The sequence below is a fragment of the Acipenser ruthenus genome, chromosome 10, assembly GCF_902713425.1.
Source record: "Acipenser ruthenus chromosome 10, fAciRut3.2 maternal haplotype, whole genome shotgun sequence".
NCBI lineage: Eukaryota > Metazoa > Chordata > Actinopteri > Acipenseriformes > Acipenseridae > Acipenser > Acipenser ruthenus.
The window spans coordinates 32,549,091-32,566,360 of record NC_081198.1 but is presented as its reverse complement, the minus strand read 5'-3'; the positions used below and the strand labels follow the sequence as shown (position 1 = coordinate 32,566,360).

Sequence of the window (17,270 nt, the reverse complement as noted above, 5' to 3'; positions counted from 1 at the left end):
GTTCCTCCTTGGTATGATCACATTTATTAACATGGGCATCCTCCAAACATTAAGGTCCATTGTATTTGGAGCACTTATTGTTTGCATCATTTATTCTCCCTTACAGTGATTACAGATTATTTGTTTAATTAGCAAAACTGGTTCAGAAGCATCTTCTTAAAGATTATTTTCATGCACAGGCAAAGCAATTTAACAGCACTTATGTTAACCAAACAAAAAAGAGGAACAAATAGTTACAGTTGGTACTGTCTGTCATACATCATTTAGCTTTAGTCTCCAGAGAAGTTGGGGTTCATGGTAGTAGTAGTGGCCTCCTTAAAAAGCGGATTATCAGCCTGTTAAGAGAGGAAAAGAAATTAGAGAGAATATTAAATTAAATCTCCATGTTTTTATACTTATATACTAGGTCAATGTTTAAGACCATTAGAGGTCTGCAATTGATAAATAAGCAAACACTGTATTCTGGTTTTGAAGTTTCCTTTTTATTTAGATAATTTTCCATAGAATTAAGGTAATATTACAGTGGATAAGCACAATAAATATGCAAGATTGCACACTTTTTCATACAAATGTGAAACTTTGCATACTTGTACAACTTTAGGTGCTGAAAATTCTAATATAGTGCCAATTTATCAGTGCCCCCTGGCGGTCTATACCGCCACCTGGTGGCCGACCTGAGCAAGCAATTTATCAGTTGAAGGGTTTTCGTCCATAGTTTTATTAAAAATTGGTCAATTAAGACTCAAGATGGCTCTAAATCTTGCATGAATGTGAGGATTATCATACAGCAATCAGTAAAGCAAAAGCTAATCAGCTCTTGAACTGGCAAGCTAAACAATCACAAATGAGTGAAAAGCACTGCATAATATTATCTGGTTCATGCACATTTTGGCCTCTAGGTTACAGCTGGTTTTCTAGGTTACAGTTCTATGTACTTATAAAGAACTCTAAAACTGCTTTGATACCTATTGAGTAAAATGATATACAATATTATAATTTCTAAACTTTCTGTATTGACCATTTTGCCAAAAACTTCACCCCTACCCCTTCCTTTATCAAAATTCAGAAAATGCCAGAAAATTGAATAAAAATCAATGTATCCGATCAAAAGAGGGCTCAAAATGTTAACAAAATGTGCATGAAACAGATATTATGCAGTGATTTTCACTAATTTGTGATTGTTTAGCTTGCCAGTTCAAGAGCTGATTAGCTTTTGCTTTACTGATTGCTGTATGATAATCCTCACATTCATGCAAGATTTAGAGCCATCTTGAGCCTTAATTGACCAATTTTTAATGAAACTATGGACAAAAACCCTTCAACTGGTAAACTGCTTGCTTGGGTCGGCCACCAGGTGGCGGTATAAACCACCAGGGGGTCCTGATCAATTGGCACTGTATCAGAAAATGTTCAGCACCTAAAGTTGTACAAGTATGCAGTTTCACATTTGTATGAAAAAGTGCACAATCAATGTGCTTATCCGCTGGGCTATAATGCTACTCTGACTGTGGACTCAGTCGCTGGTTCTTCCGTGGATGTGTGCCTTTATGGAAGCAGCTGAGAGACGCCCAACAGAGACATTGCTAGGCAACCAATGTAACAGGAAGGCTCGCCCGGTGCTGAGCTGATCGGGAGGTCCTGATTGGCCAGGAGGCGTGCCTGAAGAGCCTGCAAGCAGCTCTAAAAGCATCTGCGCCACAGCTCGTGGCTACTGCATTGCTGCACAGATGTTTCGCTGAGTGAAAAAGCTTGCTTTGTTTACATAGAGGAGAGCGTCCACTCAAAAAAAAACTACTACAGAACCCTTTAAAAGCAAAACGGTGCCTGTGAAGGCGCTACCAAGCCAGGACTGTGGAGAAGACCCGTAGTCACCGGGGGGCCAGGGCTTCTGGAGCAACAGCATTCGGGTTTCGTAGTGTAGTAGCTTCCAGGAGCGAGACGTTTCTTTTACTGGGGCTAGCTCTTGCCTTGTGTGGCAAACTTATTTTTATTTTTAGCTTTGTTTTTGTTTTCTTTTTTAAATCTGACGCTAGGGCTACCATTGCTGGTACCCTAGTGACAGCACCTGTGTTGTTATTAAATCTGTGCAGCGTGTCAACACCCACTGCTCTGTGTTTGACTCCTTATTTATCAGCGACGGCCCACATAGGTAACGTCAACCTGTTACAGCTACATTTATTAGCAAAGGTTATATATATATAATATATATAATACCACAAATAGTATGTTTGTAATTTTCAGAATCAATGCATTAACTCTTTGGTTGGTTGTAAGTACTACTTTAGAAGTGCTGTGGACATACATTTAATAATTGTAACTATTTAACAATAACATTCCAAAATCAAATCAATGTATTTTAAATATTTTAACTCAGATAACCACTTTAGCCATTTGCTAAATTACTAACAAAAAACAGAATGTCCATGTTATGAAAAGTGACTTACATATTCCAATTTACCTTTTGCTTTTCTTTTTGAAATTTGCGATACTCCTTGAAGTCATTCAGAAAGGTGACCAATTTCCAGATTAGCAGCAGGGTCACGCCAAAGACCACTACACCCCTGACTGTATTTTCCACAATGGCAGCGATGTTGGGGGGCTCAGGGCATTCTAAAACACAAGTGGTGCATTAGTAAATACGGCTGTGCATCAGCAGTGTCTTCATGACATGGTATGTGTCACGATACAGTTATTAAGTAGGAAACATACAAATTACACAATTGTTTCATTTGATAGTGCAAGTGTTTGTAAAAAAAGCAGGTTTTTGTCAAATAAGATTGACAACCTGCTTTGCTTTTATTTTCTGATTCTTTAAAACAAAATGACTATACACATACTGTTAATACATTTTAAAATATATATACCATTGCAGTTTTTGGAAACATGTTTTAGAATTTTTTTTATTATTTATTTATTTATTTATTGATCTGTTTTGCAAAACATTCTGAAGCTGACAGGCTTAAAGAAAGTGATCTAAATGGAGATTCATTTTAAATTAAACACTTTAGGTAAATGTTTTTTAAATGTGCTGTTTTACATGCTGGTATAATTCAGGAAATCCCGTAGCTGTTTAGTAATAAGGACTGCTAAAAAATGTGTACTTTGACTTCAATGTATGTATAAATTAGTTTTCCATGATACTGTAGGGAAAAAAATGAAATTCACTAGGGGCTGGTGATGTTTTTGTAGCGCGCGCAGATGCTTAAGATAGTTTTTAATGATTTAATGTTATTATACGTGCATTGGCTAACAAGACTGATGTTGTGATGGTGATGTACCATCTTTCTGATGGTCCTTTAAAATGAGATGTGTTGTATTCCCGGTGTAAGGGTACTTCATTCTTGCCTCATAGTTTGGATACAATGTGACTCTCAGCAAGAACTTTGGGTAAGTGTGACAGGATGGACCGAGGTTTGAGACTCAGAGACAGTATAAAGTTCAAAAATAAAGTTTTTAATAAACAAAAATACAAAATAAACCAGCACAAGGGCCAAACAAAAAGGTTTTAAACATAAAATACAAACACAAAACAAAAACTTACAAAATAAAGTTTCCAGGCTGGGCATTGCCTTCACTGGACCAGAAAAACAGAAAACACACAAACACACTCTTGCTTCTAGAACTCTCCTTCCACTCTCTCTCCTAGCCAGGGCCTCTCCCCTGGCTTTTATCCCCTGTGGCTGGAGCCCAATTAATCAATAATTGCTAATTAGTCAATTAGGGCTCCAGCCACATTCTCACATGTTTTCCTGGCAGGGAGGAATTTTAACCCCCTCCTTGCCAGTCCCAACCATGATCATAAAGACGGGGCAGTACCCCGTCACATATCCCCCCCCTTGTGCCAAGCACAACATGGCCTAAATGGCCACCTCCCCCCTCAGTCTCAGTCCCGGAAGAGGGGGAAGCACAGTGTCCATGGGGGGTGGCCATGGTGGGACGTCCGGCACCACCCAATTCTTCGTGGCCAGCAGCTCCCTCTTCCGGGGCTCCGGCCACACACTATCTTGCCGCGAAAGTGCCGCTGAGGGAGCTGGTCTCCTGACCTCCCTCCCCCTCTTCATGGCCAGCAACTCCCCTCCGTGGGGCTCCGGCCATAGTGTAGCGACCCCAGGCGAAACAGGATCCCTGGCAACCCCAGGCGACGGCAGCAGCAGCGGACCCTCGGGAGGCGACGGCAGCAGCAGCGGACCCTCGGGAGGCGACGGCAGCAGCAGCGGACCCTCGGGAGGCGACGGCAGCAGCAGCGGACCCTCGGGAGGCGGAGACGGGAACGGCGGCCCGGCTCCCTCTGGTGGCGGAGACGGGAACGGCGGCCCGGCTCCCTCTGCTGGCGGAGACGGGAACGGCGGCCCGGCTCCCTCTGCTGGCGGAGACGGGAACGGCGGCTCGGCTCCCTCTGCTGGCGGAGGCGGGAACGGCGGCCCCTCTCCCTCTAGTGGCGGTGGCGGAAACAGCAACTCGTCTCCCTCTGCTGGCGGAGGCGGGAACAGCAACTCGTCTCCCTCTGCTGGCGGAGGCGGGAACAGCAGCTCGTCTCCCTCTGCTGGCGGAGGCGGGAACAGCAGCTCGTCTCCCTCTGCTGGCGGAGGCGGGAACAGCAGCTCGTCTCCCTCTGCTGGCGGAGGCGGGAACAGCAGCTCGTCTCCCTCTGCTGGCGGAGGCGGGAACAGCAGCTCGTCTCCCTCTGCTGGCGGAGGCGGGAACGGCAGCTCGTCTCCCTCTGCTGGCGGAGGCGGGAACGGCAGCTCGTCTCCCTCTGCTGGCGGAGGCGGGAACGGCAGCTCGTCTCCCTCTGCTGGCGGAGGCGGGAACGGCAGCTCGTCTCCCTCTGCTGGCGGAGGCGGGAACGGCAGCTCGTCTCCCTCTGCTGGCGGAGGCGGGAACGGCAGCTCGTCTCCCTCTGCTGGCGGAGGCGGGAACGGCAACTCGTCTCCCTCTGCTGGCGGAGGCGGGAACAGCCTGTATTCTTCCCCTACAGGTCCCTTCAGCCATAGGCCTGTGGGCTTCCCCTTCTCGGGCCGTGGACGCACTGACTCCTCCGTCTCGGGCCGTGGACGCACCGACTCCTCCGTCTCGGGCCGTGGACGCACCGACTCCTCCCGCTCGGGCTCCTCCCCCTCGGGCTGTGGACGTTCGGGCTCCTCCCTCTCGGGCTGTGGACGTTCGGGCTCCTCCCTCTCGGGCTGTGGACGTTCGGGCTCCTCCCTCTCGGGCTGTGGACGTTCGGGCTCCTCCCTCTCGGGCTGTGGACGTTCGGGCTCCTCCCTCTCGGGCTGTGGACGTTCGGGCTCCTCCCTCTCGGGCTGTGGACATTCGGGCTCCTCCCTCTCAGGCTGTGGACATTCGGGCTCCCCCTCTCTGGGCGACGGCAGCGGCCCCCATTCTAGCTCTCGGGACGGCAGCTCCTCCCCTTCTGGCTCTCGGGACGGCGGCTCCATCCCTTCTGGCTCTCGGGACGCCGGCTCCTTCCCTTCTGGCTCTCGGGACAGCGGCTCCTCCCCTTCTGGCTCTCGGGACAGCGGCTCCTCCCCTTCTGGCTCTCGGGACAGCGGCTCCTCCCCTTCTGGCTCTCGGGACAGCGGCTCACCCCTCTCTGGCTCTCGGGACAACAACTCACCCCTCTCTGGCTCTCGGGACGACAGCTCCACCTTCTTTATTGGAATGACTGGGGCATCTCCCATATCTACCGCCAGGTAATTAACGACCATCAAGGCCAGCTCTGCGAAGGACGCCGGGTGATGCTGTTCCTCCCACTTTTCCCACCTCCCCCCATCTCGACGCCACAGCGTGTTGATAACTATGGGGAGGTCGTGGAAGAGGTCCGCCTCAGGGTGCATCAACCAGTCCCATATTTCCTGGGATGGTGGTGAAGGCGGTGATGTAGGAAGTGGTGGGGTGGCTGCCGAGGACGGGGTTTGCAGCTGCTCCTGGTCCCGATTGTGGGGGCATCCTGCCCAGTTGTGGCCATCCACCTCACAGTACCCACACCAGTCAGCTGGTAGCCCATCTGGACAGGACCTCCACCGATGATCCTCCTTCCCGCAACAGGAACACCACGGGAAGAGGCTCGCTGGGTCCTCCAGCTGGGGTGGCTGTTGTTGCAGCAGCCTACATTTCTTCGGCTGCTGCATCTCCTGCCTTTGCCGCTGTCTGCTCTTCTTCCCCATTTACCAAAAAAAAATAATAAATAACTCCCAAAATTCAAGAAAAAAAAAAAAAAAAAATACTGCTCTGAGCCTCCAGGTGGCGCTATCCCGTTTCTGACACCAAATGTGACAGGATGGACCGAGGTTTGAGACTCAGAGACAGTATAAAGTTCAAAAATAAAGTTTTTAATAAACAAAAATACAAAATAAACCAGCACAAGGGCCAAACAAAAAGGTTTTAAACATAAAATACAAACACAAAACAAAAACTTACAAAATAAAGTTTCCAGGCTGGGCGTTGCCTTCACTGGACCAGAAAAACAGAAAACACACAAACACACTCTTGCTTCTAGAACTCTCCTTCCACTCTCTCTCCTAGCCAGGGCCTCTCCCCTGGCTTTTATCCCCTGTGGCTTGAGCCCAATTAATCAATAATTGCTAATTAGTCAATTAGGGCTCCAGCCACATTCTCACATGTTTTCCTGGCAGGGAGGAATTTTAACCCCCTCCTTGCCAGTCCCAACCATGATCATAAAGACGGGGCAGTACCCCGTCACAGTAAGTGATGCAAAAAATATTGTTAAAAAAAAAAAAAAAAAATTCAGGAAGGCCACACTTCATTTTAAACATGCTGGCAACCAGATTGAATTTTGCCATGTTGCTTTCCATCATTAAATTAACTGTGATGATTAACAATATAATCCACCTCCATTTAATTCTCCAGTTCGCTTGACAAAAACATCCGTTACACAGTGATTGAAGTTGAGGCGAGGCTGCTAGAGTACATACTAATACATTTTATTCTCGGGTTTTCCATGTGGACACTATGAAATTAAATCTATGCATAAACATCACTGTGCAGACATGTTTTGTTTTTTTGCATGCAGTCTCACATTTAACTTTCATTTTTTCTATTTTTTTTTTCTTTTAAGTATTGCAGTGTACCAATACAGGGGTCACTGTATCGATACTTATATTGTCCTTTCCTTCCACTTTACTATTGGTCTACTGCCAATTCTTAAGACAAATTTCAAGGGTCTAGAATACATATTGTATCAGGAGTCTATGCCAAATACTGTATATTAATATTAAAGCATCCACAGAACTGATACTCGCCTGTACATTGGACATACAACACATACATTGTAGCGGATTGTAATTAAATGGCAAGAACACAGCTTAGATCAAAAATCAAAAAAGGTCTCTGGACATCGACATAGTATGTCATCATCAAAGCAAGCAGGCACTGTGTATGTGGCTCTGCTTTACCCAATCAGAATGCTGGCCAGTGCAAGAGTCAGTGAAAGAACGAGTAACGAGATGCTTCTGGGAAATGTAGTGGCGTAAAAAGTACAATATTTTCTAAACAAACATACTTTGTTTATTTTTAGTATACCATGTATAGTGTTGTAAAACAACTGCCAGTCTCCAAGAGGAGCTTTACTACGAACAGTAAACATACAGCCACTTCACCACAGTACGTATTCCCTGTTTGGTTTTTTATTTGCCCTCTGGGTGTGATCTTTGGTAATTCTTGTTTTCTAGCATCACAATGCAATACATGTTCTTTGGGAAATGTCATGGTTGGTCATTGTTGTTGGTCGAGAGTTATATATTTCATAGTTGCACAATATACAAGTTCAACAGCAGAGACACTGAAAAAAGAATGTGCTTTTTGAAGTGCTGTTAGTGACACCATAATAGTCACCCACCTCGTTCGTTGCTTATAATAGCTTTATACTGATTCTCTCCATCCAATTCCTCCATTATGAAGATCATCCAGCAGTTCTCAGAGTCCTTTTCTTTACAGACCTTTCTGTTCACCACTTTGTCCACATTTGTATGTGTGATATGTGAGCATGCTTTTGAGCATTTTTTACTGTATGGGCCCCTTTGAAACCCCAGACACTCAATACATGCCCTAAAATAGAAAAAAAATAAAATAAATTGGGTAAAAAGAACCGATATCCCACCCGTCGTTCTGCTTTGGTAATAAAGCATAACATATTAGGCAACTACTGCAACTGCGGTATATCTCACTGATTATAAAGCATTTATTATCTCTTAAAACATTTCAAAGGATGACTTACGGTACTGTAATATTTTCATCTCAAAAGTTAAGTCCAGAATAAACAAACTTGTGGAATGGAGAAAAAAGACAATTGTACATCAAAACAAAGAGTACAGGTAAAAAAATAAATAAAAAAATGATATTAAACATGCAAAAAGGAATACAGGCAAGTATTCAACAGTTAAAGAACAGTAACAGAAAACAAGCCTAAGTAGATAAAGCAATACAAATTGTATAGAATGACAGGTTTTCAAATAACCTGGACTGGATGCTGTATACCCAAAGGTGCAGATGAACCAATCAAAACATAGAATTTGCTGGCCACTATGAATGCTTCTGATTAAAGTTCATATGAACCAGCAGACTTTTAGACAGACAGTGTTATTCATACCCCCGATATCATACAGCAATAAGAGATCAGCTCTGTTACACAACGGTCCCATAAATGTAGGTTTCAATTCTCAAATGGCTGACATAGAACAGGAGACAAGATGGCATTTGTTATAACACCAAATGAAAGACCTTTGTGTTGTAATAGACACATTGCAGTCAGTGACCGGACAGTGTGGGGAAGTAATTATAAAGAACTGAATGCTTTAAATGCATCACAGAAACCAGGACAAGAGAAATTAAGAGGAGGCAGACAGGACAGAGTGCAGGAAACACGTGTTTAAACAGAGAGCGATGAGGGTATGGACTGGGTACCTAGCCATGTTACTGACACCGAGTCATCGGGATCCTTCAGGACCCAAGCTAGACCAAGTTTTGAGATTAACCAGCTACTAGGAACCAGGTTGACGGACCAGATGGCCTCCTCTGGTTTTGTACATTTTCTTATATAATTTATTTCCTAAGGTTGGTTTACCCAGATATAACAGGAATACCATTACTTCCTGTACAATAAACTGTGTAAGGATCAGCTTACGCATATTTTGGACAAGGTGACGGGCAGGCTGGGCACTCTCCACAGAAAGGCGGCTGATAGCCAGGCTTGCACTTGCACACGTTGCACTCACAGTGGCCCCTCCCGCTGCACACAGTGCCATTGGCGTTTTTACAGACCTCATCTGACTTCAAGCACTGGCATGCACTGCCCTGGTAGTTTTCCTCACATAAACACTTCCCACAGTCACATTTCCCATGTCCTGAAATAACAAATTATTCAATTCAGTGCTTAATCCAAATCAATACAACTGGCAACGAATCCTCCTTATTCACTGTTCACTGTAACCCAGCATGTGTGGGGGTTGGGTTGGTGAATCTGAAAATCTGCCTCACCTCCACAGAGCTTGCCGTTGTTCAGTTCACAGTTCATGTTGTCACATTCACAGAATGTCCCATAAATCTGTTTTCCAGGGGTTTCGCTGGCGTAACACTGGCACACACCGCACACACAGTCTCCGAGGTTTGAACAGATGCTGGTGCCATGGTCTCTTCTGCAGCCCTGGTTCAGTTCCTTTTCGGTCTCATCCCCGACACGACACTCACAGTTCTGCCCAACGTGACCCGAGTCACAGCTGTTACAAAAAAGAACAAGCTAGTCAGGCTAGTCTGATAGGGGCCTTTTTACAGTAAAACCAAATCCTGCTTCCTGAAAATATTCCTTATTCTGCTGTTTTATAAGTTATACAGTGCCTTGCGAAAGTATTCGGCCCCCTTGAACTTTGCGACCTTTTGCCACATTTCAGGCTTCAAACATAAAGATATGAAACTGTAATTTTTTGTGAAGAATCAACAACAAGTGGGACACAATCATGAAGTGGAACGAAATTTATTGGATATGTCAAACTTTTTTAACAAATAAAAAACTGAAAAATTGGGCGTGCAAAATTATTCAGCCCCTTTACTTTCAGTGCAGCAAACTCTCTCCAGAAGTTCAGTGAGGATCTCTGAATGATCCAATGTTGACCTAAATGACTAATGATGATAAATAGAATCCACCTGTGTGTAATCAAGTCTCCGTATAAATGCACCTGCACTGTGATAGTCTCAGAGGTCCGTTTAAAGCGCAGAGAGCATCATGAAGAACAAGGAACACACCAGGCAGGTCCGAGATACTGTTGTGGAGAAGTTTAAAGCCGGATTTGGATACAAAAAGATTTCCCAAGCTTTAAACATCCCAAGGAGCACTGTGCAAGCGATAATATTGAAATGGAAGGAGTATCAGACAACTGCAAATCTACCAAGACCTAGCCGTCCCTCTAAACTTTCAGCTCATACAAGGAGAAGACTGATCAGAGATGCAGCCAAGAGGCCCATGATCACTCTGGATGAACTGCAGAGATCTACAGCTGAGGTGGGAGACTCTGTCCATAGGACAACAATCAGTCGTATACTGCACAAATCTGGCCTTTATGGAAGAGTGGCAAGAAGAAAGCCATTTCTTAAAGATATCCATAAAAAGTGTTGTTTACAGTTTGCCACAAGCCACCTGGGAGACACACCAAACATGTGGAAGAAGGTGCTCTGGTCAGATGAAACCAAAATCGAACTTTTTGGCAACAATGCAAAACGTTATGTTTGGCGTAAAAGCAACACAGCTCATCACCCTAAACACACCATCCCCACTGTCAAACATGGTGGTGGCAGCATCATGGTAAGGGCCTGCTTTTCTTCAGCAGGGACAGGGAAGATGGTTAAAATTGATGGGAAGATGGATGGAGCCAAATACAGGACCATTCTGGAAGAAAACCTGATGGAGTCTGCAAAAGACCTGAGACTGGGACGGAGATTTGTCTTCCAACAAGACAATGATCCAAAACATAAAGCAAAATCTACAATGGAATGGTTCACAAATAAACATATCCAGGTGTTAGAATGGCCAAGTCAAAGTCCAGACCTGAATCCAATCGAGAATCTGTGGAAATAACTGAAAACTGCTGTTCACAAATGCTCTCCATCCAACCTCACTGAGCTCGAGCTGTTTTGCAAGGAGGAATGGGCAAAAATTTCAGTCTCTCGATGTGCAAAACTGATAGAGACATACCCCAAGCGACTTACAGCTGTAATCGCAGCAAAAGGTGGCGCTACAAAGTATTAACTTAAGGGGGCTGAATAATTTTGCACGCCCAATTTTTCAGTTTTTTATTTGTTAAAAAAGTTTGAAATATCCAATAAATTTTGTTCCACTTCATGATTGTGTCCCACTTGTTGTTGATTCTTCACAAAAAATTACAGTTTCATATCTTTATGTTTGAAGCCTGAAATGTGGCAAAAGGTCGCAAAGTTCAAGGGGGCCGAATACTTTCGCAAGGCACTGTATATGAAGTTTCAATCTCTAGTTTTTTTTTTCAATAGTTGGGTGCTTTTTATTGAACAGGCTACAGCTAAGCATGAGACAACTGACAAACTTCCTGTTGAAGGGACCATGAAGCAGCCAATTAAACTACATAGCTAACAAAATAATTCCATTAAATCTTATGGCTAATTAACATAAATCATTATTTTAAGCAAACATAAGTTTCACTTCCATCAAACATTCTGAATATACAGATAACTGCAAACTGAAAAAATAAACTGTTATTTTGATAATAAACCTGCTTAAGATTTCTGTAGGGTACAGATCTATTTAAATGATGATAAATATGCTTAAGTAGGCTATTTTCTACTATCAATCAAAATAAACACCAGTTCTATAGAAATTAGTGTTGCCTCACTGAACTACGTACAGACTGTGCAGAGAAGTGATAATTCAGGAGAATAATCACAAAAATTAACATTCATTTCTATAAATGAAAAATATATACTGTATAAGAATTAACTTGCACCCCAAAGCCATTCATGTTCTTTGTTTGCAGTTTCTCGGAATTTACAACTGGTCATTTTTGTAGATTACCTGCAGATTCCACACTCAATATGTCCCTTGCTGTTGCAGTCAGCAGCATCTCTCTGGTCATCACATTCACACTGGCAAGGTGTTATTATTTTCACAGTCAGCTTTTCTGTCAACCCCAGGGGTCTGATTTCAAAGGACTGAGGCTTCATGCACCTTTCTGCAGTTACAGTTACATCAAAAGAAATCTAAAAGTTCCAAAAGAGAAAGTCAGATCTCACCAATGGTATACTTTCTAGACACATCTAATTATTACTGTATATCTAAAACAAGGGTTTCAGTAAAACCCTTTTTTAGTATAGATTATAGTAACTAATTTATTGTATTGGACTTTAAAACCAGGGATCCTGCCTAGCTCACAAATTCCTTGGTGGCAGGAGCGCAATCCACACAAGTCCTACTGCTGCTGCTGCAATGTGTAGCGGTGACTTGATCCTTAACCATTCATTTCATGTTTATGCCGAGCGCCAAGAAAAAATGGTATTTTCAACTTATGCCATAGAAGACAGTATTTCTGGTTTAGCCAAAGTAAGTTTACAGAATGTTTGGAAGAGGTTTGGAGTATATATTGGATAAGAGGCTTCTGGAAGGTTGTTAAAGTATTGTTCTTATTCTGTCTCGCAGGACTGTTGACAAAAGTTTGAAAAGAGTTTGAACATGGTTTCCTTGCTTACAGATAAGAGGACCGGATTCAATAACTGGGAGAGATTTAAATAACCAAAATTTTCACATTTCTAATTGAATTTTATGAACACCCCATGGTCCCAATTAGGACCATTTTGGATCATGCAGGGTTTACTTATCTCTTGGTATACGCAATATGGATTGTGCCATTTATAAACATAATTGTAATCTTTAATGTGGGTTGTATACATGAAAGCTATAGACTGCCCAGGTAAAATCCTGGGCTCTCCTACAGGCTTCCTGTAACTGACATCTGCTCAGTATTAAAGGCTTGATGTGGGTGACTAATATCTTATGTAGTTTAAAATACTGCTGTAGAGCATACATAATAAAAGCAATGTTATACAGTACTATGTTTTAAAATATGTTTGAATGTTTTTGATGATCTGCTAAGCCAAATAGAGAGGTTATTTTGTTTATTATAAACCCCATCGCATGTTATGATTATATGTTGTTCAGCTCACTGACTTTTGGAAATAAAATGTGCTTGCGTGTCCCAGGCTTAATGCCAGTTTACCTCATTGTTGATTTTCACATTGCTGCATGATCCCCTGGGTTCATTCTTCCTTGTCTCATCAGCACAGTTTGATTTATATAAGATGGATACCCCGTCTGGGAGACGATTGTGTTCAATAATCACCGTCGAGGACAGGTTCTGGGTTAGAAAGTGCAATAAATTATTTCACTACAAAGTGTACTGTACTGAATAATAACAGTGAACATAACTGCAACTGAAAAAAATGAAAGCACAAGTTACAGAACCTGCACAAGCTGACTGGCTCTGTCACAGTCTTCATTGATACTTCTGTTTGTAGAATGAAAAGTAGCTATTTTTCCAATACAGACTTAAATATTTGCAGTCCCAAACTAAAGCTGTGTTGGGCAGTAGGGTAAGCAGGTTTTCTGAACCTATTCAATTTACAAGTCACATCAGATAACTGGGATACATTATTTCCCAAGACGACACAATGCATCAGTACATTTTGACAGTTCACAAACACGACTGACAAAAAAGTATATATAATGGAATTAAGGGAAACTGACTACTCTGTTCAATAGTGTTATCCAGTTAAATAAACTGATTTAACTCATTTTCAATTCAAAAGTAAAGATGCTAACTTAAACGACTTTATTATTTTGTTTTCTCACTAAATTCGGTCAAGAAAAGTGAGGTCTTTGCGACTTATTCTTACTGCTAGGATATTTTTCTATACAATAGTACATATAATAGCTTTGATTACATTTGCAAATGATTGAATATTCAAATATTCAAAACATGGAATTTTGAACATGGAAATTCCATGTTTGTCCTAACACTTTATACAGTAATGACAAACTATAAGTATTCAGGAACACTGTAATCATATAAAGGACTTACACTATAGGCATCCTTGATGAGAGTCACTATGTTACTGGAGTCTGTTGAGAGCTCACCTACAGTAGACTTGGGTATCATGTCACTCAGTTCCTGTGAACATAAAGATGTGCATTACTCCGTTTGTAAATTGTCATGTTGCATGTCATGTGGCTTTTTTGATTTTACAGAAGATGGAGAGCAAACTCTTAAGGTAGCTCTGTGTCAAATATCATTATGGGTATCATAGAAAGAAAACTGCTCGATTCACGGCAGTTATATGACAAAGCTAAAAAATCATTGGCAACGACTAAATTAAAAAAAAATAAGTTAGAGTAAGAAGGCAGGCAGTATCAGAGCACAAAAGTGCTCTTCTGTGGCAACTGTTCTTTGCTGTTTCATGTGTCTCCCAATCAGCCTGATCCTCACCAGCATGACACCTAATTGTTCAATGCATATTTAACAGGTTTTATTTTTTTTTGTAACAGTGAAATATACCATTTTACTTCTTCTAATAAAAGGTTATGTGCTATATCTATTTCATTGATTTTTGTTAATAGGGAAAAGTTGTTTAAAAGGTTGCTAGTTTGCACTTTATTTTTAATTCCTTTGTTCAATTTCAATTACCTTGTAAACAGATTGCATGTTCGTGGTAACGGCAAAGATTGTCTGGATGTTGTTTTCATCCAGCTTCCGTGCCAACTCACCCACAGATGGATAATCCTGTGCAAAAAAAAGAAAGGAAATGAAATGTGCTGGTTCATCATATCCCCTAAGATGCCTGCTTTATTCATAATATGGATAATCCAAGCAAGTAATTTTTTCAAACATTAATTAAAAAAAATGAAAATAAAATGGGACCGGAAATAAACGTTGCTCTCTGGCTAATTTGAGTCTGCTGCAGGTTCTCTCTGTTGGAGCAAAACAGCGCGAGAATGCAAAGAGTGTGTCTTGATTGCTGTATTCTCACTGTGGCACTGCTCGTCAGAGATGCTGGGTTGTTAAATTGAATAATTATTTAGGTATAAGGGGGATCCTTTGGTAAGGGGAATTTGTTCATTTACCAGGTCGAGTCACTGGAGAAAAGCCGAGTGGCTTTTTTTTCTTTAGTCCTTGATGGTGTTTAGTGGTCAGGATTAGTAGGCTGTGTACAGTTGATCAAAGGTTTATCTGCATTACTAAGAATAGGAGGTGCAATACAGATGTATCAGGTTGAGAAGTTGGAGAAGACAACCAAATGGCACGCCACTGAAATGGTAAGTAAACACAGACACTTGTGCTGGCATTTCAAAAAACCCTCTGTCCCTAACTTCTTTGTAAGGATCTGACCCCTTTTACATTATTATTATTTTTATTATTATTATTTATTTCTTAGCAGACGCCCTTATCCAGGGCGACTTACAATTGCTACAAGATATCACATTATACATTATTTCACATTATACAGATATCACATTATTTTACATACAATTACCCATTTATACAGTTGGGTTTTTACTGGAGCAATCTAGGTAAAGTACCTTGCTCAAGGGTATAACAGCAGTGTCCCCCACTGGGGATTGAACCCACAACCCTCCGGTCAAGAGTCCAGAGCCCTAACCACTACTCCACACTGCTGCCCTTACATTAGGTAACATTAGGTAATTGTCTTTTATATTAGAATTTTCAAAGATCAGGACAACTTTTATCCAAAATATTAGGTTGGATTTCAAAATCTGGTTGGATGTTTTCTGGATAAGAGTGGTTTACTCTAAACCCAATGAAACACCACTTTGATCTGTAACCTACATGTCCTGTGTAGAGTATTTGTCATATTTTACTTGAATCTTTTATAGTGGTTGCATTCAGATCTCCAAATTGTATTAATTCTGTAGTTTCTGCAGTGAAAGCTTTGTACAATATCTTTTTTACTTCCCTCTCTGCTTCTTAGGGATGCTTCAAGTGCAGGTTTCACTTCTCAATACCATCAGATGACAAGACTTTCACATGAAAGCGTATACAATGGTAAACTCTGCATGGCTGGTATTTCTACAAGCCACATCAAGTGCTCATTTGGTATACACACCAGTTCATTGCTTTTGGTGTACCGATTTCCCTCCAAGTGGCACTTGCCATCATTGGGAGTCAGAATAGAACCAAGTTTGCCATCTCCTGCAAAATGAAACCCGTCATCAGATGTGTAGACCAGCAGACGAGTGCAATTGCCCCAGCCAATCTTGTCCTGTGGAAGACATCAAGGAAATGATTTTGAATATATATATATATATATATAATATATATATATTCTGAATATATTCAGAATATATAATATATTCAGAATATATATATATATAATATATATATATTATGAATATATTCAGACAATTGTTGTATTTCATATTTTTCTTGTGCAAATAAAAATGCACGAAATTAACTTATTGATTAGTCTTGTAAGACAGCAGTAAGTGGGCCTGCCAGGTTGGATGATGGGACCCATCAAAACAATAGCAAAATGCAATAACAAAGAGAAAAATCTAAATGAAATCATGATAGAGCAGGAAAAAAAAAAAAAAGCATAAAGGCAACTCCAGAGTGTGTGATTAAAATTAATGAGAACAGTTTTAGGGCTGTGATTATCTTATGTTAATCAGAGCCTCTTAATGCTTAATTAAGACATGATTATGAGCATGACATGACATTACATCACAGAAGGACTTATAGCAACAACCCCCCTTTTGTACCCCACAGACTGCAGCCTGCATCATGGCATCCAGGCCTCCCTCAGGTGAGTCCAAGTTTCCTGAGATGAACTGAGCCGAGACCTCCTGCTGAAATCTGGACCCGTCATCCGTCAGGCTCAGTACATGATGGTAACCAAATGCTGCCTGGCAATACTGTTCAGCATCTGGACACGGCTTCTTCAGCTTCTCTGGGCGGGAGTCTGTGTACGGCAAAACCGTTTTGTCCACGAAAGAGCCAAACCCTGGGAACGAGGAAGTTAATGCGTTAGGCTTGGGTGTGTCGGGAGGTATATTGTGGAGGGGACTCACATAGCAGATATATCTACTGTAAAGAAAATATCATACAAGGTTACCTTTGTCGCACATTTCTGGTGAACAGCCTCACCTTTTATACAGAGAGTTGTCAATTGAGGATTGACTATTGCCTTCCCCTAGCTTTCACTGTGGAAACCACTTTGGATAG

General features: G+C 42.0%; 1 protein-coding gene across 2 annotated transcripts in view; it reads right to left on the bottom strand.

The window, feature by feature from the left end:
- Positions 1-7: 7 nt before the first annotated feature.
- The window catches only part of LOC117403981 (integrin beta-2-like), a 31,277-nt gene continuing 14,014 nt past the window's right edge, over positions 8-17,270 (bottom strand). The window contains exons 6-16 of one of the 2 annotated variants that reach the window (XM_059032048.1): positions 16,808-17,049; positions 16,153-16,308; positions 14,715-14,810; positions 14,112-14,201; positions 13,251-13,388; positions 12,053-12,237; positions 9,496-9,734; positions 9,143-9,362; positions 7,859-8,067; positions 2,445-2,610; positions 8-335 (exon numbers count right to left, since the gene is read on the bottom strand). In XM_059032048.1, the coding sequence (XP_058888031.1) occupies positions 293-335; positions 2,445-2,610; positions 7,859-8,067; positions 9,143-9,362; positions 9,496-9,734; positions 12,053-12,237; positions 13,251-13,388; positions 14,112-14,201; positions 14,715-14,810; positions 16,153-16,308; positions 16,808-17,049 (1,784 nt within the window). In that variant the 3' untranslated portion in view covers positions 8-292. The remainder of the gene's footprint in view (positions 336-2,444; positions 2,611-7,858; positions 8,068-9,142; positions 9,363-9,495; positions 9,735-12,052; positions 12,238-13,250; positions 13,389-14,111; positions 14,202-14,714; positions 14,811-16,152; positions 16,309-16,807; positions 17,050-17,270) is intronic. The other variant, XM_034006537.3, reaches the window with a different exon arrangement.